This window comes from Melospiza melodia, chromosome 1, assembly GCF_035770615.1.
Source record: "Melospiza melodia melodia isolate bMelMel2 chromosome 1, bMelMel2.pri, whole genome shotgun sequence".
Lineage (NCBI taxonomy): Eukaryota > Metazoa > Chordata > Aves > Passeriformes > Passerellidae > Melospiza > Melospiza melodia.
In genome coordinates, this window is record NC_086194.1 from 18,136,069 (window position 1) to 18,159,737 (window position 23,669).

Sequence of the window (23,669 nt, forward strand, 5' to 3'; positions counted from 1 at the left end):
CAGAGGCAACTGCACTTGCTCCTCTTCTTAGGGAGCATTTGTTTTCACTTAACTTGCCATAACTCCAGGAATGCAGAGTTTTGCCTTTGAATTACCATATAAGAGCCCTACACATGTTTTTCTAAGCCAAGAAGATTCAAATACCAAATGCAAAGGCCAAGCAGAGCCAGCCCTTGCTTTCTGAGGAGAGTCTTCCTAGAGAAGAGCAGTTTCAAACTGGCATTGCCCCTGAGGATGCTGCCCCACCAGCTGTCCCTGGACAGCATTATTTCCAGAAGCAGCATGACCCAGCTCATGACCTGTCCCTGTGTGTTTCTGCTAACAGAGTAAGCATCATAAATATGGCAACAGCCTCTGTTTTCACACTGCTGTTTACAGTGTTTGTTTCCAAGAGCAAAAGAATGACCTTTCTGCAGCTACTCAGCGTTATATAAATAGCTGGAATAAATATAATCCAGAAAGACAAAACATCCTGATTTTGGGATTACCCAGCTATTTAGGGCTAAGTGTTCCCTCTGGGGAAATTACTGCATAACTGCCCACTCCTGGGCCTCTGTCAGGCTCCTCCAACACTCCAGCTAGCCCTGGGGACTGGATGGAGCCCTTGTCTGACCCAGTCTCATCTTTGTTTCCTTCTTAGCTCAAATGTTCTTTGAAGCTGCTTAAGCTTAAAGAAATGCTCAGTTGTATTATCTCCCTCCCTGGTTATCTGGCACTCACTTGCCAGATTGCAAGAGGAGTGAATTTCCAGATGCACTTTACATTAGACCACTTCTTTGGTCAACACACACCACTCAGTTTTTAATTACATCAAATGTACTTCTGCTGTAAAATCAGAGTAATTCTCTAAGATGGTCTTTAGCAGACTATGATGTAGGGCTTCTGCAAATCCCTACTCCTTCTAATGGGCACAACCCATTACCCTCAAACTGGTAGTGACCTTGATTGCAAGAATTCCAAGTTTTTCCTCACACTTAATATGTGCAAGGTTGGATGAGAGACACAGAAGGCACAAAGAAAACATGATTCCTACCATCTCATTCACATCTCTGAGACACTCATCCATTTCCATCCTCAAAATGGGAGATAAAAACACAGGCAAGAAATACTGCCACTGAGTGTGGCAGGTGCACTGGTTATTGAAGGCTAATCCCTCTCACATCCTTTAGCTGGAGTCACTAAGGAGAGGCTGTCATGGGTTTGCTCATGTCAGTGCAGTGACATTAGGCTGCACATAAAACTTCAAAGATGGATTTCTATTCTATTTACTAAGCAATTATATTTCCCCAATATAAATGGGAAGGGAAAAAAAAAACCTAAGAGGAAAAAATGTAGGGAAGATATTATTCTGGTTTTTTTTTCCCTCCGGCAAATTTAAAGAGAAAGGAGTAAATGAACAAATTCAACTCACTAGGCCTGAGACTGCCCATGAACAAAACCTTCACATTATGGAACCTTTGGTGCCAAAGGGCTCAGCACTTCTGTGAACAAAATGGGACTTGTTTGTCACCAGGTGTTTCACTAAACTGCAGAATTTTTCAACAGGCACAGAGAGATGGGAACTAATTGCTCTCACAAGACTTCTACTTGTACCAAAACAAATCCAAAAGGTTTCAAAGTAATAATGCCTGCCTTGAGGCAGACTCTGCAGTCAGATAAACTCTCTTTAATGGAAGTTACTGATCACTCACCACTTGCAAAAATCAGGGCATTCTCACATATGAAGGCACAAAGAGAGATGAAGGAGACCAATTTCTAATGTACATGCTAGGAAAAAAATAACATTTTTCATGGAACAGTCTTGATACCATGTCTTAGACAAGACATTAAAGAAATGTTTACAGTCATGTGGAAAACTGTGTAAAGTGTGTGATTTTACTTTGCTTTGTGCTTTGCAGAGACAAAAAAAGAGTTTCTTCACTGGGAGAGGTTCTGTGTGGAGAATGGATGAGACAACACAATCTGGCAACATGATCTTTCTGGGTTCTGCAGTTGAGCCAATGAGCTCTGCTCATTTATGGCCAAATTTTTTTACGTATTGTATTGGTACATAGATGGTCTGTCTTTTCCTATGCTGCTCACTTTTCAAGTCTGCAGCAGACTGGAACTGAACTTTTCATCCTGTCATAGAAGAGCTGAATGGTATGTGAGATATTTAATCAGATATTAAGGGAAAGTTGTGCTGTTCCTGTATTTATGTTACTATTGCAGGACTCATTATGCACAACAGAAGGCAAATGTCTCAATCGCATAAAACTTGTTCTCAAATCTGCTGGCTCCACACTGTGCAAAACTGTTACTCTAGAAGTGGATTAGTTAACTATGCAACTTAAAAACTTCTCAGTTACTGTGCTCTGCACTTTTTAAGATGTCACAGCTCACTGCACCCATATGGTACTTACTTTCACTGACTTCTTCTATTTATGCCACACATTATACAAGCTAATAGTGTTGATAGCCAGTAATCTCACTGAAGGGTGCCAGAATTCTAAAATTATTTTATGAGGTTCAACAGAATTTATTTTAAACATGTATGTTGCAAAACATCCAAGAAGACAAAACTTGGCAGTGTCAAAGGTACACCCAGAACAAAATGCTGGATCTGAAAACACTCCTTCCAAATTCTATATGAATTTGTCTGCACAGCCCCTAGGGCATTGTTTTTCAGCTTTTTACCACGCTGGCATGCCAACACCTTGAGTGCAGCAGGCAGCTCTGACCTCCAGAGTTCCAGAAGGACAAAGTGGGGTTAAACGAGGGTAATTAATCTAGCCTCTAGGGGAGGGAGCAGCTGGCCTGGATGGAGGGACCAGAAAGGCTGGAAGTTCACAGTTTGAAGTCTGTGGGGCAGGAGAGCTGCCCACTCCCACTCCAGGAGAGCTCCAGGACATGATAAAGGTTTATCCACTGCCTCCATGATTTTATGAAGGAAATGAAGAGCTGTTGTTTGCCAAATTGAAGGATATTAGAGCTTTGGGGAACTCAGTGAAGCTGGTGTGAGACCAGTTAAAAAGATGAACGAAAGCTCCTTCACAAGATGGGAGCTTGCTGCCACAGCAAGAGGAAGCAAATTGTACAAGTGTAGAGGAATTGCTGGATAAAAGTTCCAAAATGGATATGAAGAGGAGGAGATTTGGACATTCCCTTTGAAATCCCATGGGGGTGCTGGAATACTCCTAGCAGACTGCAGAAGGCAGGTGGGTTCTGTGCTCCCCACACACAGCATTGGCAATTGCCTGTCAGAGACTGAGCTGGATGGACTTGCATATGCAGCTGGGTAACAATTTTACAGCTGATGTGTGTTTGGCTAATGGGATAAATCCAAGGTTTGGCTGAGGCATCTTTTTTGCTCCTTGGATTTTGAATAAATTCAGACATGGATTTGTATGTTAAATGGCGAAAGAAATAGGACTGGAAGGACATCTCACCATCTTGCTACCTCTAAGTAGCTCTACCTATGTAATTCTAGTTCAGTGCTAGTCTAAACCATTCTGTCCAGTAATGGGGACCTTCCATCCTCCTCACTGCCTCATGCAGCTTCAGTGCTTCACTTGCCTTATCTTTATGATATTTTCCTAATGCCTAACCTGGATCTTCCTTGCAATTGCCAGTTTTTACCACTGTTCTATCCATACACAGCAAGTTATTCTTGCTTTTTAAAGCACATTTTTGTGTATTCAGAGATTGTTTTGTCCTTCCTCAAGATTACAGCAATCTATAAACTGAAAACATTCTAGAAGGTAGGAAAAATAACCTCCCCTTTCCAGATATGCAATTCTTTAGCCCCATTTACTCTAGCAAACCTTACCTGACACTTCTAGCTTTTCTGCTGCATCTCCTTTAGGCAGGGCTGCTGGCTGGGGAGGCATCTCCAGGTTAGGAATGGACTTCATTATATTGGCCTGGGCCTCTTCCAAGAGCTTTTCAAATTCCTTTCCATTATAGTGATCAAGGTTTTGTCTTTTCTCTTCCCACTTCTTTTCAGCTTTCTAGACAAAATCAGTAAAGCATCTATTTATTTTCCTGATTTCCATTGTGATCACTTACTTAAAAATAAATTCCATGTGTAAACATTACAGGTCAGTATGGATAGATTCTTTCAATTCTAGTCAGCAACTAAAGGAAATACATGAACAGTAATTGCACACTGTTCTGACTTGTACTGTGCTAGAATTGACACAAACACATGGCAGACTGACAGTGGGCACTGCTCACTAAAGGAACAAAGGCCAAATTTAAATCTGGGTCTCTGCCTTACTACATCACACTGGTGATTAAAGTGCCTGTCTCTAATAAGCCACAGCAGTTCACCTCTGGGTTTTCCCACTGGAAACCACTGGAGCTTCACACTCTTTCACTTTTACTTCTCCATAGTAATGGATATGGAGATTTAAAGAGTGAATGAAATCCACGTATGCAAGTGTTGCCAGAGAATTATATGCTATTGATCAAAAATAAGGTATTCTAAAATTGATAAAATAGAATTCTGATTTTTTTTCAATAAAGATAATTTTAAAAACACAGTTACCTAATTTTGGTTACATGTACTTTTTCTGTTGCATTTAAAATCATATAATAATTTGGGTAGTAAGGGACCTTTACAGGACACCTAGTCCAACCCTTCTGCAATGAGCAGGGACAAAATCAGAGGGTATCTTCAGAAGTACAGTGCAATTAGGGGTTAAGTACATAAAGCCCCAGAATGCATTTGAAAAGTCCCACCTGCAGCCTCAAGAGTGAGACTGGGAGCTCAGACCCAGAGAGAGGACAGCTGGTTGAGTGGAATACACCGTACCTCAATTGATACAGCTCGATTTCTGCTACTTGCACTGTGAATTTCCTCAATGAAAAGGCTTTGCATGGTGCTGCCATTGACAGAGACCTGTGCTGCTGGTGTGGCTGCTGTGGGCTGGGCTCCTGCCGTGGGCTCTGGCGGGGCTGGGCTGGCTGAGGGGTGTCCAGATGTGGGCACAGCATCACTGTGAGAGCCTGCAGAAGGAGAGCCCTGGGCGTGGGGCACCAGGGCTGCCGAGTGCTGGGACTGGTGCATGACAACAGGAGAGCTCTGCACGTGGTGGACGGTCATGGATGAGAAGGGGATGACTTCTGACTTGACTGACGACACCTGGGACTCGGATGGGACTGCTGGGAGGGTTTGCTGTGCGTGTCCCTGCGTGGGCTTGTGCTCCTCTTGGTTTTTCAGAATGTCAGCTGCAGTGGGCTTTTCCATGGCAGAGTATTGCACGGCTTGGGATGGATCCACACCCCTCAGCAGTCCTTCTGTAACGTGTCTGCCCAGCCAAATGGAACACAACAGCACAGGGTGAGCACACAGGCCAGTCAGGAGCAATATGCAACAATCAACTCTTGCAAAGAAAAAGCACCAAAATCTAAACAATCAAAATAGTGGCTTTTTATTTCCCTGATGCCCTCAGCTGTATGATTTTATAGCTTTCTCTCAGGGCCAGGAGCTCAGAATTTTAAAGAGGCTACTCTAACTCGGATGGTTTTGCCTTCTAAGGTGCTTACAAACCTTCAGTGATGTACTGGCAGTTTCTCACCAAACCAGGAGTTACAGTGCGATGATTTTAGAGTGAGAATGAAAATCAGTTGATTAAACTGTATACAATGTATCTAGCTAAATAAGATGTTCCTGCACTAGAAGCACAGTAAAGTGAAGCTACATATAATGAGAGGCAGCAGTCTGGCACATTGTCAAAACAGAGCTTCAAATGAAGGTTCTGCATCACATAAAGGTCTTTCCTGTCAAGAGTGTGGGGTAGGATGAGCTGAGGACATAAAGAAGCAACTATTTCTGGCAGCTAGCTGTGAAATGTCTGAGCTTCTGAGTGTTGCAAGCCATCAAATGCCATGAGTTTTCCCATAATTGAAACAGACTTCATGAGGCTTAATATGCAATTTTGCTGCAAAAAATTTGGTAAAACTTTGGTATGCATAGCTTATTGTTCTATTTTTCTTTGCAAGACAGGAAATAAATGTAATAATTTTTAAGAAAAGAAACTAATATGAAAGGATATAGACATTTGTCTGCGTGGAAAAATAAGAAATGGCTCTTAGAAAACTTGTTACATAAACCATTTTATCCATCTGCCAGTATTGCCAAATCCATTTTACATATGCTCCAGGAAATATAGAAACACTGGCAACACTACATTCCTTACAATAATGGTAGTGACAACAGGCTCATGATTTACATTTTCCTGTAATTGAACTAAAACTGAGACCACCACCACTTGCAGTTTTGAGCAGGAATCAAACCCAATGTCCATTGAGTTAAATCAGCAATTATTTGCTGTTCAGATATTCTGACAAACATGGCTAAACACTGGCACTTAGTGGACATTAATCTTTATCTACTATTTCTGCTTTCTCTAATGCATCTTCCTTGCAAAAAAGAGAAAAAGAATTTGAAGCCTATTCTTTCAGAAATTTTGGAATAACTTTACCCACTTACACTAATTTCCTATTTTATTTCTTACTGTTACCTTTTAGAGAATGAACCTTTCAGTGTCAGAGAATGTTTCTGTTAGTTTAAATTGCTGTAAACACCTAAAGTTAATTAGCTCAGGTATGAGACTGTTGCCACTGTAAGTTCTCTCATCCAGGCACTTCCCAGATCTGGAAATGCTGACCTGAGAGGCATCTAGTCTCAATTGTGAGATCTCAGTGACTGAGGCTGTTGGACTCACTGCATAGAGCACAGCAAAGGCTAATTTGATTTCCCTTGAGAAGGCTTTAAGATTAATCTATAGATACTGCAAGCAAGCTGAATTTCTCACATTTGCCATGGGCGAGGGGGAGACCACAAACCCAAAAGCTGTTTCAGCCCTGCTTGAGGAAAAATTCTTTAAGAAAAAAGCAAAGCAAAGCAAAGCAAAGCAAAGCAAAGCAAAGCAAAGCAAAGCAAAGCAAAGCAAAGCAAAGCAAAGCAAAGCAAAGCAAAGCAAAGAAAAGAAAAGAAAAGAAAAGAAAAGAAAAGAAAAGAAAAGAAAAGAAAAGGAAAAGAAAAGAAAAGAAAAGAAAAGAAAAGAAAAGAAAAGAAAAGAAAAGAAAAGAAAAGAAAAGAAAAGAAAAGAAAAGAAAAGAAAAGAAAAGAAAAGAAAAGAAAAGAAAAGAAAAGAAAAGAAAAGAAAAGAAAAGAAAAGAAAAGAAAAGAAAAGAAAAGAAGTCACCTCCTGAGCACGGTGAGGACATCGGTCATGCTGCGCACTCGTTTGAGCAGGCTGTCCAGCTTGTGGGGCTCCTCCTTCAGGAACCTCACAGCTTCCACCTCGATCCGCAGGATCGCTCGCATTTTGTTCTGCAATGTGGGGAACTCTCCTGCAAGGAAAACAATTGTGAGGCTGAGGAGGAAATTATGAGAGCCCTGGGCAGTAAAAGATGATTGGGTGAATGTCAATTACTTGAATGTCTATCTCTCTCCAGGGGCCATGCAGCATGCTCCCTAATCCCAGCTTTAAATCTTTTTGAAAGTTAATGCCTCCAGATCAAAGGCAAAACTGTTCTGTGTGGTTAAAGGAAAAGAAACACAAGTAAAAAGGAAAAGTACATACCTTTCAGGGTAGCAACAGCTTCTCCCACTTGACGCAAAAGAAAGGCTCCATCTTCAACATCCTTCAGTGTAACTGCCTTGCTGGAAGCAGCAGAGTCCTTCTTCAGGTCTTCAACAAATGTCTCCAGCTCACTGGCAGAAGAAATAACATGGACAGACAATTTAGGCAGGACTTTCATATTGCAAGCAAATATATGTAAACTAATGGAGTAAACTAAACCAGAAACTTCAACTGTGGCCCCCTTACATCTGACACCACAGGCTAAACAAATGACAGGACACCATGAGGGGAGGTGAGAATGCTGGACACTCACAGCACAGGAACAGGCTTGCAGCTACCCCAAGTCATTGATTCCTGTGACAGGCTGCAATGTGCAGAGATCTTGACCTCAGGGCAGCTGTGCTACAAAGGGCAGGTGGGCTGGTGAAACACAGGAACAGCCAGCAGCCCTCAGGGGACACAAGTGCTCCAAGGGGATAGACACTGTGCCACTACATCCAGTACTGGTTTGCACCTTGTGTTTTCTCTTTGTTGATGACACACAGAGGAATGCCCAACAGTTAAGAAACAACCCAAAACCTGGCACCAAAAGCCTCTTGATACAACCTTGTTTATCTGCCAGGTACTTGTTTATCTGACAGGACACAGGATGCTGTTTTTATGAACAGCCAGACTGAAACAGCAAGTGTGCATTGTGTGCAGCTCTTGCTCAGCACTTGGATTTAAGAGTGAATCACTTCAGATGTTTTTTCCAACCACTGCCATTCTGTGCTCACTCCAGCTCCATCTGGTGCTCCCTTCTCATCTTTCCCAAAATTTTTTCCAATCTTCTTATACTTCACATAAAAATTTGCAATACTTGAGACACATAAACTCTGTTTTTGCTTGGGAAGGAACCACTTCTTCCCATTTGAACTCGAGACAACACTGCTTTAGCTGGAGTTTTCCACAGCTACATAAAATTTTGCCAAAAAAGCCCAACCCTGAGATGCTTTATGGGCAGCTACACAAATACCCATGCAAACACCTGAAAAAGATAATCTCTTGAATATCTAGGAGAAATTCACTTCTATTAAGATACCAAATTTACTCACAGGAATATTCTAGGAAGCATTTTAATTTGTGCAGATTAATGCACAAATCAATCTATCTTAATGCAGACAGAAAAAATTGCAATGGAAACTCTGAACTGACAAATCAGCCACTCATTTTAACCTAATATTGCGCATAACTTTTCTCATCCATCAGGGATCAGTTTTGCAATTGCTGTAAAAGAATCAAGGTACAAGAGGATTGCCAGGAAAGGGGTGGGAAAAGCCTGCTCTCTGCACCATCTGCAAGTCTTGCATTTCCACATATTTCCCGTGCACTGCCATGCAACGCCAGGCATTTCCCAGGCCCATCTCAATGGGGAAGAAAAGTAGGTGGCCAGTAATGGGATAAAAATAAAGAAAATTCCTTACAGCACTACTGTACATGTAGGTCTGTTTAAATCAGAAGCACAGTCCTAAGAACAATCCATGGCAACACAACAAACAGTATTTCTCATACTCAGAGGAACAGAAGCAGGAGCAGCATCTGAACATTAAGCATGCACAGCAAAGAGTTCATTTCAATCCAAAACTAAGAACTTTAGAAACTAAAAAATTACTTTGAATCGAGAATCATAAGCTGTGTCTGAACAGAGATCGCAAACAAGGGGAGGTAAATGATCCTGTTCCCACTTTCAGACCACTTTTCCCAATGCCTCTGCCTTCAGAAGGCTGTGGGAGTCGCAGTTCCTCCCAACACAAGCAGGTTTGCAGGAAACAATTCACTGGACCACACGATGGCAGCAAGGGAACACTTCTAAAGGTGTTTTTTCAGTGGCAGACACTGCTAAAATGCAGGTATCTGCTGTCTCTGTCTTTGCAATAAGGGGCACAGACACACTCTAGCAGAACTGGAGGAAGAATGTGGCCTGCTGTCACTGTCACTAAGGCAAAGGCTCCTACCCTGCAGGACAGTGCTCTGCAGTCATGCATTCTCCCTAGCCCTGGTGCCCTGGTATTGGCACTGAGGCTGGACAGTGCTGCTTTGGGAATCATGGGGTATCCCTCCTCCCTTTTGTAGATCAGCACTGGAAAAGCAGCTTCTCAAATATTTACATCTACCAGGCACTAAAACAGATAAAGAAAGATGCTTAAATTTGTTCATGTGTAGAGAGAAGAGAAAGGAAAACAAAGAACAATATTACAATGTTTGAAGGACTTTGAGGTAGCTGACAGTGGCCCACTTTCCCCTTTGTTCTTTGAGCAGAAATGGAAGGGTCATCAAAAATCCCCTTGATTCCATATACTGTCAAACAAGACAAGTGATCCTAAAATTACCCAGGACCACATCGCACTGCTTCATTTTGCTAACTGCAAGGGAAAATAAACTTCATCCCTTAGAACCCAAAGACTGAAACAGATTTGGTGGTCTCTAGAATTTCTCTTCTCTCACTGGAGGAAAGAATGCTTTACAGATTGGCCTGAGCAAACTAGCCAGACATGCACATTGATGCAGTTTCAGAAGGCTGATATAAGATAAACAATTTTTCTGCATCTATATTCTACACTGAGGCAACTCTTGTGCTGAGATCTTTCTTCAGGCAAAAAGAAGCTTCAGAGGATCTGCCTCAGACTGCAGTATCAGTAGAACAGGCTACAAAACATCTGACAAAATGAGTGGTAACAAATCACCCAGACCAGATTGCATTTGCCCAGGAGTTCTATAGCAACTTGAGGTTGAAACAGCTGAACTATTAACAATAAGCATCTAACTTCTTGAATAAAATTGCTTTGGAACCAGATTAGTGGAAAGTGTAACAAATTATACAAATAAAAAATTTTTAATGGTATGGAGATATTCTGGGAACTGTATTCTAGTGACACTGGCACTTAGACACGTATGATGGATAGGTATCAAAATACAGAATAAACAATAAAGAATCAATGAACAATGGATAAATTTGCTGTGTTAGGTAGGAATTAACATGGCTTGTGTAAAATGAAGGTAAGTCTCACAAATCCACAAACAACAGAAGTTTGGGGACAAAGTATACTGCAAAAGGCTTTCAGCAAGGTGTTTGAGGAAAAGCTTTCAAGAATGCAAAGCTGCCATGGGACAAGAGGAAATAATTTCACGGGTAAAGCACTGAAGTAAAGATAAGGGATCAATGAACAGCTAACTCAATGAATGTACTTTGCTGGTGGGTTCCGCAGGGACCACTGCTAGCGTTGGTGCTTTTCAACATACTATAAATAATTTAGGAAAAAAAAGGATTAATAATATAACAAAAAAAAAAAAATCTCAAAAGGCTACTATATTATTCAGGGAAATGCAAATGAAAGGTGGCTGCACAGGACTGCAGATGGGCCATGTGGTACTAACTGACCAGAAAACATCAAAGATGAAATTACCTCCTAATACCTGTAAAATGAAGAGGAGAAATAAAACCAAAATCAACCCCACCTAAAACCAATACCTTCCCAAAACCCTAAGGTTTTATATACAGTGATGACCTTAGAACTGATGGTCATCCACTGTGAGTGAGATGTTGGATATTTAATGCAAAGCTCCTGTGGCACATGAGGACAGGGAGATCACACCATGCATGAGGTCACGGTGTGCCTCCATCAGACAAAGCTGCTGCAGGGCTCTCCTGTCTCCCATCCCCATCCACAGCTGTGCACCAGAGCTAGAAAGGGCAAAGAGAAAGACAAGAGGATGATGAAATGTAGAGAAAGGCTTCTAGAAGGTTAACTAAGCAGACTGAGACTTCCCGGGCTGGAAAAGGCATGAGTGGAGTAAAAGGGAGTGTCTATAACATAATGACTAGCATGGCAAGGGTGAATATTCTGCTGTCCATTATTTAAGAGAGATGAACAATTCAAAAACAAACAAAAGAGATTCTTCTGATACACTTTCCCAAATATCTGCTACTAGTAGTTCTCCCAGATTGCCCAAGTGAAGTTTTGCTTTCATGGAGCATGGTTACTATTATTTAAAAAAATCTGATACTTCTCCTAACAAAGTATAAATTGTAAGCTACTATGGATTGTATCCAATTGAACAGATTGGATGTGGCTACAATTTAAATACTGTGCTTATAACTCCCTTTATTAAAGTGGTTAAAAGGTACAATATTGAGTGGCCACACATCTACCATGCTTGTTATGACATATATACTTCATTACTCAATGTATCAGAACATCATCATTTGTCCTTGATCTGGTAAATCTTAAATCTAGTATCTACAAGTGCTATATATAACACCTCTAATGCTGAGTCAAAAGACTAGATTGAAAAAAACCTAATTAAATAAATTAGGTAATAAATAAACCTAATTTAAAAAATTAAATACACATTTAATTCAGTGTATTTTACTGTCACTATGTTTAACAGGTTTCATTAGATACCTTCTGAACTGTAATCCTGCTACAGTTGTGACACACATGGGCACACTTTTGTAGGCACCATTATGAATTTGTTGAGCAAGCTTTCTGCTCAACAGAATGCTTGCTTTGAAACCAACATTTCTGTTGTTTGCCCCATGAAACTGCCAATATGTTTATTTCCTTATTTCACAGAATCACAGAATGGGTAAGGTTGGAAGGCACCACAGTGGGTCACCGGGTCCAACCTCCCTGCTCAAGCAATAATCTTCAGTTGCAGAAGGAAGGACTTTTTAAGCTAAGATTTACCACCTAAGAGTGGTAAATACACTTTTGTGAGTATTGCAGTAATCCTTAGGCTCCAGTGTCTCACATGAAGACAGTCTACTGATTTAGTCTTATGATTTAGGAAAGATCAAGAGGGTGACAGTTGAAATCCTAAAAATGACAATTTTTATGCCCTGTTGCTTTGCATTTGTTTGTATATCTGCAGTGGGATCAGTTTAGTTGTAAATGCCTATAAAGAATATTAACCTTTTTCTCAGTAATGTCAGTGACATTTGATGTGTAATTTTGTGCTGTATGCTCTTACTATGAACAGCCATCAGCTGTTGAAATTATTGTTGTCAGATGTGCTTTTCTTTCAGGTCTGACCCTACAAATGAGCAAATACATGACAAAGAAACCTCATTGGACACAACTGATTAAAAGTAAATGTTTGTTTCTAGCATCTCTAAAAGAGGTGAAGTAACATTTGAACAATTTAAGAAATTTTCCTGTAACTTTAACAAATGAAGTAGCACAGAAGTAGCAGAAACTCTGGGAATAGGAAAACCTCCAAAACCTGGTAAAACAGAACCATTGCAATCCAAGTCCTGTCCTTAATGAACAGCTGTAGCAGAGAATGACACTGGCACTTGACCTCACTCTGTATCCATTTTATGAGGCAATGCCATAAACAGCCACCACACAAACTGCTCTTTCCATAGAGATCAGACAATCCAGGAACTTGGCAATGAGGTACACAGGAGTAAAGTGAGGTCATTACCTAAGGCTACAAACCAGCTGAGAGGATTAATTACACCAGCATTATTGCACATTCAACCCTTCTTCACGGGACTCTCCCTTAATAACACCCAACCTTCTCTTTACAAATGCACCTTTTTATTACAAGAAGTATTAATCTGACAACTTATTGATCAACAGGAAGGATTTACTCTCTTCAGCTGTCAGGATCTGTACTTTATGGCACTTCAGTTATAATTTCCTGACAAGCTGACTATAAATTTTTTCCTTATTATGAAGCAATTCTTCAGGTGTGAGATAAATGCAGCAATGAGAAATAATTAGTTATATAACATCTTACAAATGTGAGTGTTAGAATTAGTTAAACTGTTTATTAATTTCAGCTTTATCTTGTCTCCTGCTGACCCTGAACTAAACCAAATTACTTGATCCCACCAGTCTTGGTGGGCCAAAGTTCTGGGGAAAAAAATCCAGAATCCAGAATCTTCCAAAGGCCCTTTACATAACAACAAAATAAGGTACCCAGTTAAGCAGATGGAAACCTCAGTGAGTTCATTTTAGACAAGGACTGGCATTGAGGACTGTAATTAAAAACTTCACTCCTCTTTTTGAGCTTCCCCCACCTCTCCCCTGCAGTAGCCAAAGCACTTAGTATTGAAATGCAATTTTTGTACTTAAAGCCAAACTCATTATCTTCCTTTGAATCCCTCTGCTCTTCAGGAAATTTCTCCCTCCTTCCCTAAAGCATAATACATAAGGCTGAAGGGGAGAACTAGGGTAGAGGGAGGCTTTCAGAACACAGGGGTGGGCACAGTCCTTACAGGCATCCCTCCCTTTACAGGGGACTTCTGAAGAGGTTGAAACTCTTGGTGCTGCTGGGATTTACCCAGTGGGCTGTGCAGAGAAGGACTCCCAGTCAGGACCAGTGAGCTGAACAACACACACACAGCCAATGTGATACACAGCAAGGACACATAGCTAAAACACCATATACAAATGCAATTTACCTGAAAACAGTGGTAAAAGTTTCTACTCTATGGAAGAAAAAGACAGGCAAAAGCAATAAATTTGAAGAGGTTTCTCAACCCACCATAGCTTCTTTACAATCTTTTCCTCCTCGCTGAGGTATTTCTGCCTCTCTTGTTCCACCAGGTTGCGCTGTCGCTGCACAGGATCTTCAAGCCTCTTCACTGTTTCGATCACTTTGCCATTGATTTCTAGCTCTGCTTTCTTCACCATTGCCCTCAGCATCTCCTGGTTCTGCAGCTGTTGCACAAAAGAAATCAACTTCAATTTTTCCTGCTTGACTGACATTCCTGGCAAAAGAATACACTGCAGAGCTCAGAAAGTTGGGATAAACACCATCCTACAGTGAGTGAGTGTTTTTACCTTCTCCTTTCCTTCTTTAGCCGTACCTATAAACATTACTCCATGTATAAATATATATAACTTCCAGTTCCAAACTGATAAACAAAAGATGTTGGAGATGTTGGGATCAGTATATCACCTTCAATGCATAAATTCTGCAAGGATTGTGGCCCCTTTATTCTGCTTGGTTCAATATGAATCAAGAATTAATTGCATCTCATGAGAATGCTGGATGCTTGACTTCCACTTTCCATCTATCTCACAAGCTCATGCATCCCACAGCCCATACGTGCCTAGTGGATAATCCCACACATTAATGTCATGGCTGGAATGCACTGCTGTTTTCAGAATGGAGGTTTTCAGTCTCTCAAGTGGCAGAGGAAGGACTGTAACATGTGGTGTAATTTGGTACAGGCATACAGCTCACCTGCAATACATAAAACCTCCTTTACCCACCAGAAAAACCCCCCTTTACAATATGGCGATTTTCTGAGAACCTCAAGTCACACCTTCTTTCTTGTCTTAGCCCGATGTTAAATAACGAAAGCATTCATTGTCTTGCTGATAGTAAGCTCACAGAGCAAAACAAAGGCAAGAAGGCAAACTAGGCTGCACTCTTCTGTGGGTTGCCCTGGAGCAGCTATGAGCCATGCTCACATACCAAACCTGTTTAAGTCTGTTAGGCAAATCACAAGATTCAAAGTGATAAGCAGGATTCCACCTAGTCACAGCTTTAGGATACAGGCAACATGAACACAACTCTGTTAGCCCAGGAGTCATTTCATACTGTAAGATTTTTAAAAAACACCCATGTTAATTGGGGACAAAATTCCCATTTTAAAACTAGCACTTGAACTGTCAGCTGTCTTCTAAACATCCAGGCTTAACAGCCAAATCACATTTAACACACAAAATAAACCCATGACCTAACAGGAAGAATCACAAAAATAGGATACCTATAACACAGTATAATGTAGTAAGCCTTCTTTAAAATCTATTTCAGAAAATTCATGAGAATAAAAAAAAAAAAGTGCCTTAGCAGAGACAATTCTTTCCAACCAATGGGCATGAGAGAAACAAACTCAGTTCCTCACTCATGACTCTTCAGTCCCTGCGCCTGACTCTCTTACTCACAACTGTGATGAGAGGGAGGGTAACACCTCACTGCAGGGGTGTGTGTGTGTGAAATCTGAGCTGTTACAAGCAGGAGGAGTTAGCTCAAAATTCAGCTGAAGAGACGTGTCAGCAATTACTGAAAAAATGAAGCTGAAAAACATTTCAACAGCCCAGAACTATATAAACAACATCTAGATTATTCTGAAGACAGTATGTATTTTGTATGTGTATTTTCCCCATGACTGGATTAATGTTTGGATTTGACAAATTAAAATCTCTTACTGCAAGGCCAGCACAACTATTTGAGATACACACCTCTTTCATTGTGTCATATTTTCAAGTAGGAAAACCTAAATGAATGAATAAATGGGTGAATGAGCATGTAACACTTCAGTCACACAATTTATTCCCAGCTCTTTAAAAAGTGGGGAAACTTGATACATGGAAGTGAGTTAGAATCTGTAAAATATCTGATCCGAGGTCAGTGAGAAGGTCAGTAATAAAGTTAGACTTTAGTCTCAGGTGTCCAGAATTTAAGTCCTTGATGTTCCTCAGCTGGTAAAAGGGACTTCCACTAACAGCAAAACTGAGTATGTGTGAGTGCGTGAGGTTGTAAAATGGCAGGCACATGGTTTTTCCTATTATGGGGGTATGTAGAGAAGCTATATTTATTGTGGTGATGTGTACAGCTAAGGTGTTTGTCACCTCCATTTATTAAGTGCTTGAACAATACCAGGAAGTTTCAGTCATAAAAGTTCATCTATTTCTGATAATGAGGACAGGGAATAAAAATGTAACACAATACGATTTCAAAAAATCTTGTATGTTGAGGACTCCCAAACCTCAGAGTTCGGAGTGAGCTCTTTAATTTTGGAACATGACTCAATCTTGGTATCAAAGAAATGTTTTTACTATTTCTATGAAAATTCATGCAATAATTGGCAAGTTATAGAAAACCTGAGTTTGTTCATGCCTGGGGAACAGGGTCAAAAGATGAGAAGGGAGAAGTACATATGGGTTCAGAGAGACAAAAGAAAGAACTGTGGGAGGGGAGCAATTGTGTCAGTCAGCAGCCAAAGGACAGCATGAGTCAGGGAGAGCAGGAGCAAGAAGGAGAAGGGAGTCTCTGGCCATCACATTTACCTCTGTGCTCTGGAACTGAACTTCATTCTTTCCTTTCTTCTGCCAGCAGAAACACATGTGAGACTCCCTGGATAAGTGCACACCCCATCTGCCCCGCTGAGCACCTCTGCTCCACCATCTCAATGAAAAGATGTTTTATGGATCTGCCACAGTTATTCTGGTTCCACAAAACAGAACCTTTGTACTATAAGCTTGCTTGAAAACAAGCCAAATAAACAATCTTAAACATTCATTCTTGAAGAGTCTTTCTTGAAGCAGTACTGAAGTTCTAAAGGCATGTACTAAAAGTAAGGAAAACCAATGCAGGCTTTCCTGTCACCAACAAATGGCAATTTCTTGCTAATTTGAGTTACCTCACCTTATAACTGCAAGCAGCATTCATACAGAATTTAGCATGCTTTTTTTGAATTCTCGCATCTCTCATACATTCTTTACCCTTGGTTCTCACTTTCAGCCTCACCAATTTCTCCAGATACCTTCCTTGCCCCTCTTCATCTTGTGCTTCAGCCATTATTTGTTACTGTTCTCACACCAGCTCTGCCTCTGGTACCCACTCCAAGCATAATCTGATAACCAGTTCAATTATTATCTGATAACCAGATAATAATTGAACCAATTATTATCTATTATCTATGAGACAGGTAACTAGAAAATCAAGTATTAATTCACAACCCTGCTCCTCATTAGGAGACAAGCATGACCTGCCCAGTGGTATCTCCCACCTCTCCATGAACTCCAGGGCATAGCCACATACAGGAGCTGGCTGCCTGCAGCTCAGCACCTTGCAGAATCTAAGTATCTAGCTCTGAAATTTGTCACCATACACTGATTAAAGCTAGCAGCTCCAGTTCTATAATGCAGCTCAAATATATATTAATTTCTAATTCAAAGTTACACTCATGAAACTGAGTATCATACCATTTATGACAGTGTTATTACATTTTCTGTCCTTTCTGCAGCACTCACTTCCCTGCAAACAGTTCACTGAGTGAAGGAAAAGCATGCATGCACACACGTTCCTAATGGGGAACATTAATCATGTCTAACTGTGTTCCCTTAAAGTGAGTTCAGTTAAAGGAAAGGAGTAGCCAAAAAATCCAGTGCACATATAAAATAATGATATAAACCATGCACATATATCCAAGGCTTGGTTCAAACCCAGTACTAAGAGCTCTCAATACCTGGGAGCACAGAATGAACAACCCCACTAAGTCATCATGGACTCGGTTGTTACCAGCGGCAAATCCATTCAGGACAAAGGCTGGGTTACAGCCCATCTCTGGCACTGAGGAAAACTCCAGAGCACCATGAAATGAGTCTGTCCTGAATGTCTCTGAAAATCAGAGCACTTAGAACATGCAAGTGTAGTAGCAAGAAGTGTACACAGCCTCTAGCAACAGCCATGAGGTAAATGTATGTGTGCCAAGGATCTCTGTTGAAAATCCAACCACATCTAAACATTTTGGTGGCATCTCACAATATATGTTTATCTGGTGTGTGAATCAATACATCTGAATCCATTGCTGCTGGATATGGTTTAAAAAGATTTTGCCAGCACAAACAAAGGATACAAAAATTAATGGGTTTTTTCTATCATGCATTTCTCTGATTCTATTAAGAAAATTAGTATGAACTTACAGTGGTAACATCAATTGAAAATTAAACAATAGACATTATTAAACACAGTTTTATATCCTGTTCCTGTTTCTTAGTTATCCTGCCAAATTTTGTGCCTGTATTTTTCTGAAGTGTTTCTTCTAGTCTGTCACTGCATAAAAAATTCACACAAACAGGAACAAACTGACTGCCAGACCAGGAGAAACAGTGAAATTGAAAAATAGGAAGCACTGTCAAACATGAAATGAAAACAATCTGGGAAACCAGAAAAAATACTTTTTCCTTCTACTTACAATTATTTTTGAAAAAACGTAGCACAAAGTATATAATTTAAAATGTGATATTGCAACACTCTTCAGTTTAAAACACTGCCTGTTTCACTTGCTGCCCTACAAACTGTGAGCTTTTTTTCAAAATAGCTCAGGAATGCCATGACAGAAACTCTCATCAATGGAATTTATGTGTAACATACCAAAGTTTCCCTTGAGCTACAGGTTCTTCCAACTGACTATCAAAATTTCTCAACTTCCCACTAGCTCAATGCACCAAGTTTGCTATAATTTCTGAATTAAGGGAAGCTAGCCAGAGTTAATGAGCACACTAGGGATATGTCCTTTTTCCCTTCTCAAGACCTCCTTGGCAGCATTGATTTGTGCAGATGGTAGAAATTCCTTCACTCCTGTGTGCCACAATGTTATGCCTGATCACAAGCAAGGCTTCTGCCCCAGGCAGGGCCATGGAGACAAAGCTCAGCCAGGGAAATGCCACCTCCTTGGTGGGCAGCCCTGTGGGAAGGAGGAGCTCCCTGCCTCCAAGCAGCCCTGCAGCCTCCAGCCAATTCTGGGGCCATGTGCTGACCACAGCTGGGGACCAGACCCAAGGCATTTGCCAAGAGCTGCATTTGGCACATGGTGTGGAGGAGGACAGAGGGGCTGCAGTGGTTTGCAGCACAAATGTGGAAAAATATGCACTTCTACGTAATGTGCCAGGGCAGAGATCACATGCCAGTGTCTTCAAACGAGATGAGGAACACGATGGCCGGCACGTAGGCAGCACTGCTGAGAAGCGCTTTGGAAAGGGACATTTGCTATTGGAGCATACTCATCCTAAACTGAAAGTTTAAACACAGGGGAGTTGTATCGCAGGCAGAGGTCACCTGATACAACTCTTTGCTCCAAGTATCATCTGCCATCTCTGCACTCCCAGCAAACAGAGCACAGGACATTGTCACAGGACCTTCAGTTGGACACATTTTCCTACACTGATGTTTACCTCACCCTTCTGCTTCTTTGCTTGATGACTGGTTCATAATTCAATTTTCTTTAGATAAGGAGGTGAAGGTAAAACACGCTCTGAACTCTGATTTGCATTATCATTATTTTGTTCTAAAATTTATCAGCAAGTCAAATGTGATTGACATGGTACCATCATCCTGGTTATAAAACCAGCAGTTGCAGCCCTACAATAGCTAACATATGATGTCATTTTCTGGGTAAGAGGGACTGGCAGAGTATTGAAGCTTCCCCCACCGTCCACAAAAGTGCTCTGCCTTCTTTTCCATCTTCTGAGACAATACACAGTGCTCTTCAGTTTCCAATTAAGTAAAAGGCTGAAGACCTGTACAGCTGCATATGCTTATTTTTACAGTGTCTGAGATGAACAGCATATATTTATATTTGCAGCATGACTGTATGTGCCAACATACTATTTTTGTTAACTCTTCATTGGTTGTATTCTTTCTTGCAGGTTTTGAGGTATTGACATGTATTGGGAAGATATTCTTGAAACCTGAGTGTAAGTGGGACACAACAAACCTTTGCAGTAACATTTGAAATACCTTTTTTCTTACTGTTCAAGTTGGCTGCTTTTCTGGATTCTGTAAATACAGCACTCAAACTCTGGCTTAATGCATATCTACTGATCCTCAGCTACATTTGGGTTTCCTGACATCAAAGTTGTTTATTCAGGGACTTAAGATCTGTCTCAACTGTAAACAGTATGGAGCAGGAACATGGTTCTTCTGACATGTTTATACAGCACATAGCATAGCAGGATCCAAACTGTAATCACAGACTTGAAATTATTGTAATATAAATAGTGCTTTCATCTAGAGAGTCATCCAACAAAGCTAGAAATTGATTTTTTTTCTCAATATCTGAGCAACAGTAGTTTAACTGAGCTAATTCTCACACCTCAAGGACTATGCAAGCTTTTGTGTCTGTAGTACTTGGGTCTGCCCTTTGCTAGAATTCTGCTACTGAGACTGTACAAAAGGTAAAGAGAGAAAATGAGAGAGAGGGAAGGAGCAAAAAGGCATTTGCTGCCAAGCCACCTTTTTTCCCAGCATTGTCCAGATAACCATACCTGTAGCTGCTTCATCTGGTGCAGCTGCAGGCGCAGATCCGACACGCTGCGTTTCATCCCGTGCAGGCTGAGCTGCATTGCTGGGGCTCCAGAGGGGTGGTGGGTGACAGCTGACTCCACAGCTCCCAGGGCATTCTTCCCCCCAGAGATGGTGGCAGCACCTGCAATGAGCAGCAGCACAGGTTGAGTTCACAGCAGAGAAAGTGCAAACGTGATCCCTCCTCTGCCCACTGAAGCCACAGGTATTTCACACAGGTGGATGAGAAAAGCAAATGATGGATGCCAATGCTCAGTACCAACAGGGACTGGCACCTCCTCACCCAATTGATATATAGTTTTTTTAAGCCAAGTCTCATAAGCTCTTAGATATTTATATTACACCTAAAATAGCTCAGCTACTTTAAAAAGCATAAAATTAGTAAAATAGCTTTTGTAGTAATGTTAAAAACAAAACAAAACAAAACAAGCAAAATAATAGAACTCTTTACAAAAAAAAACCAAGCCAAGTGCTAAATGTTCTTGGTCCTAGTAAAACATCTCACAAGAGCAATTAGTTTTTTTGTTCTCTTCTTTTTTCTAGTAAATTGCTTAAGCAATACTTCTTCACTCTTGTCCAATTAGCTATCCTTAAGTTTAAAATAAAGTCCCTCAAATCCTATAAAGTGCCTTTTTACCTAATTAAAAAAAAAAACTTCTAAGTTTTTTCATTTTTAAAAACAAAAAAAAGTTTTGTCACTCCATGAACAAAAAGCACATTCCTATACAATATATTTTGAGGAAAGCCTGCACAGCATCAGAGTGTATCTGTGCTGGAACCTCAGTTCTACCAGAGCACTGCATTACTCCAGGACTGCTTTCGACCACATGCAGTGGAGAGGGGACAAGTTTTAACTGCTGATAACAAAAAACAGCAACAAATCAAACTGGTTCTGGAAGTAACTTCAGGACTGTCCTCCCAGGAGATGTCTGAGACCAAGTTGATGCAAATTCATTCACAGGACTCCTGAATGACGTATTTCTTGATTAATCATCACAGGAGATGGATTCAGTCAAGCTGCCAAATATGGGGAAAAGATTTCTATAGAAAATCTTGCTTCACTGCTTAAAGGACAACTGCATTATTTCTAGCAGGCACCTCCAGCAGCAACCCTATAAAACCAGAGGAATTAAATGATGGTGTGCCAGAGGCTCTCCAGCCATGTTGCATCCACCCACTCCCCCTTAGTCTGTCAGAAAGGAATACAGCATAACACAAGGAAATGAGCCGAGCCACACTCTGAAAATAATTACTGTTGTCCTCACAAAACTTTCTTTGTTAAAGAATGCTGTTCTTCTGCACAGGAACAATGCCAAGCTTGTTCTTTTCAATCTGAACTACCTGGGAAGAAGCTCTCTTTAGACAGAACAAGCAAATTCCAGCTCATCAGGTACTAAAAATGTCAGCTCCTTCTCACAATTTGCACTTACACACCCATATTCTTCAAATTTTTTTCCTAATGCGTCCCTCCCCCCTCCCCCAGCAGACAAAAAGACAGACCATCAGTACAACAAACTTCATTTTTTAAGTCCAGTACTTTGTAGTCCTGCAAACTCTTCCCATCACACTGTCAAATCCACTTTATTCCTTGATCCCAAATGGCACAGAAGGCTGCTGCTCCCTGAACTACAGCATTAACTGGCCCTGACTACAAGAAAGACATTGAGAGGTGGACCATGTCCAGAGAAGGGCAACAAAACTGGTGAAAAGTCTGGAGCACAAGTCTAATGAGTAACAGCTGAGGGAGCTGGGGGTTTTCAGTCTGGAAAAAAGGAGTCTCAAGGTCCTTATTGCTCTCTACAACTGCCTGAAAGGGAGTTGGAAGGAGGTGGGAGTTGGTCACTTCTCCCAGATAACAAAAAATAGAACAAATATTAATGGCCTAAAGTTACAGCCAGGGAGATTTAATATTAGGAAAAATTTCTTCACCAAAAGGGTCATCAAGCATTGGAAGAGGCTGCACAGGGACGTGGTTGAGTCACCATCCCTGAAGGTATTTAAAAGATGTGTAGATGTGGTGCTTAGGGACCTGGCCTGGTGGTGGACTTGGCAGTGTTAGGTTAATGGCTCAACTGGATGATCTAGAAGGTCTTTTCCAACCTAAATAATTCCATGATTCTATTCCATGATTAGGTCATTCCCTACTTCAATTTCATCCTTCTCTATGATGAAAAAAAGGATCTGAAGAAACAGAAAATAGCTCATCAATGGATTTACACAGGGATTTTGGTCATCATCTGTTGCCACAACCACACATTCTATCAAGTTTAATGAAATCAAACAAAAAACAGTGTTGTGAGCTTTGCCTGCTGAAGGCAAATTTTCAGTGCACTAAAGAGCATGACACATCTTCTGACTGGAATGAGTACAACTCCCAGAGTGGGAAGCTCTCTACCCATGCTCTCATCCCTCATAATCTTTTGAACTACTCCTCCAAATGTGCCTGAGTACAGCTCAGCATAATAACACAGTTATTCCTTTTCCAACAGGTGTGGATATCTCAAATACAACCTTTGCAAAATTCATCTAGGGGAAGGACTCTTAAATGATGGACATCACTCCAGCCTATTTTTATTAAAAAAAAAAAAAAAGTTTTTTAGGAATCATGTTTGTTACTTTACCTTCATTTGAAATTCTGCTCAATAAAAGCACAGGCTGGATCCATGCTACATAGAGTGTGCCATGCTATGAGCTTCTGGAGACATGTTTAGACAAAAAGTTCTTCTAGCTTGGTGCAGGCTGTTGTAATGCTATACCATCCCTGAACCTGCTCCAGCTAGATCTGCTTGGTGCTTCAACAACAGTACTCATCATTACACTGCTGAGCAAGCTGCTGCACATTTTTGCTATACTCCAGTATGATTCAATGGTCTCTTGACTTTCAAAGAGCTCCTTAACAGAAAGCAACACTCAAGAAATAAACAGTCCTTGTTCACTGCCATTATGTACCCACTCCATGCTTGTCTAATGTATGCTCATACTTATCTGTCTACATGTACACTGCAG

At 40.8% G+C, this 23,669-nt stretch overlaps 1 protein-coding gene across 18 annotated transcripts in view; it reads right to left on the reverse strand.

The window, feature by feature from the left end:
- Positions 1–23,669, reverse strand: part of KIAA1217 (KIAA1217 ortholog) — a 335,499-nt gene that overhangs the window by 12,477 nt on the left and 299,353 nt on the right. For all 18 annotated transcript variants that reach the window (XM_063149891.1, XM_063149934.1, XM_063149854.1 and 15 more), the window contains 6 exons: positions 20,627–20,787; positions 14,109–14,284; positions 7,575–7,705; positions 7,194–7,341; positions 4,796–5,291; positions 3,809–3,989 (listed from right to left, as the gene is read on the reverse strand). In XM_063149891.1, the coding sequence (XP_063005961.1) occupies positions 3,809–3,989; positions 4,796–5,291; positions 7,194–7,341; positions 7,575–7,705; positions 14,109–14,284; positions 20,627–20,787 (1,293 nt within the window). The remainder of the gene's footprint in view (positions 1–3,808; positions 3,990–4,795; positions 5,292–7,193; positions 7,342–7,574; positions 7,706–14,108; positions 14,285–20,626; positions 20,788–23,669) is intronic.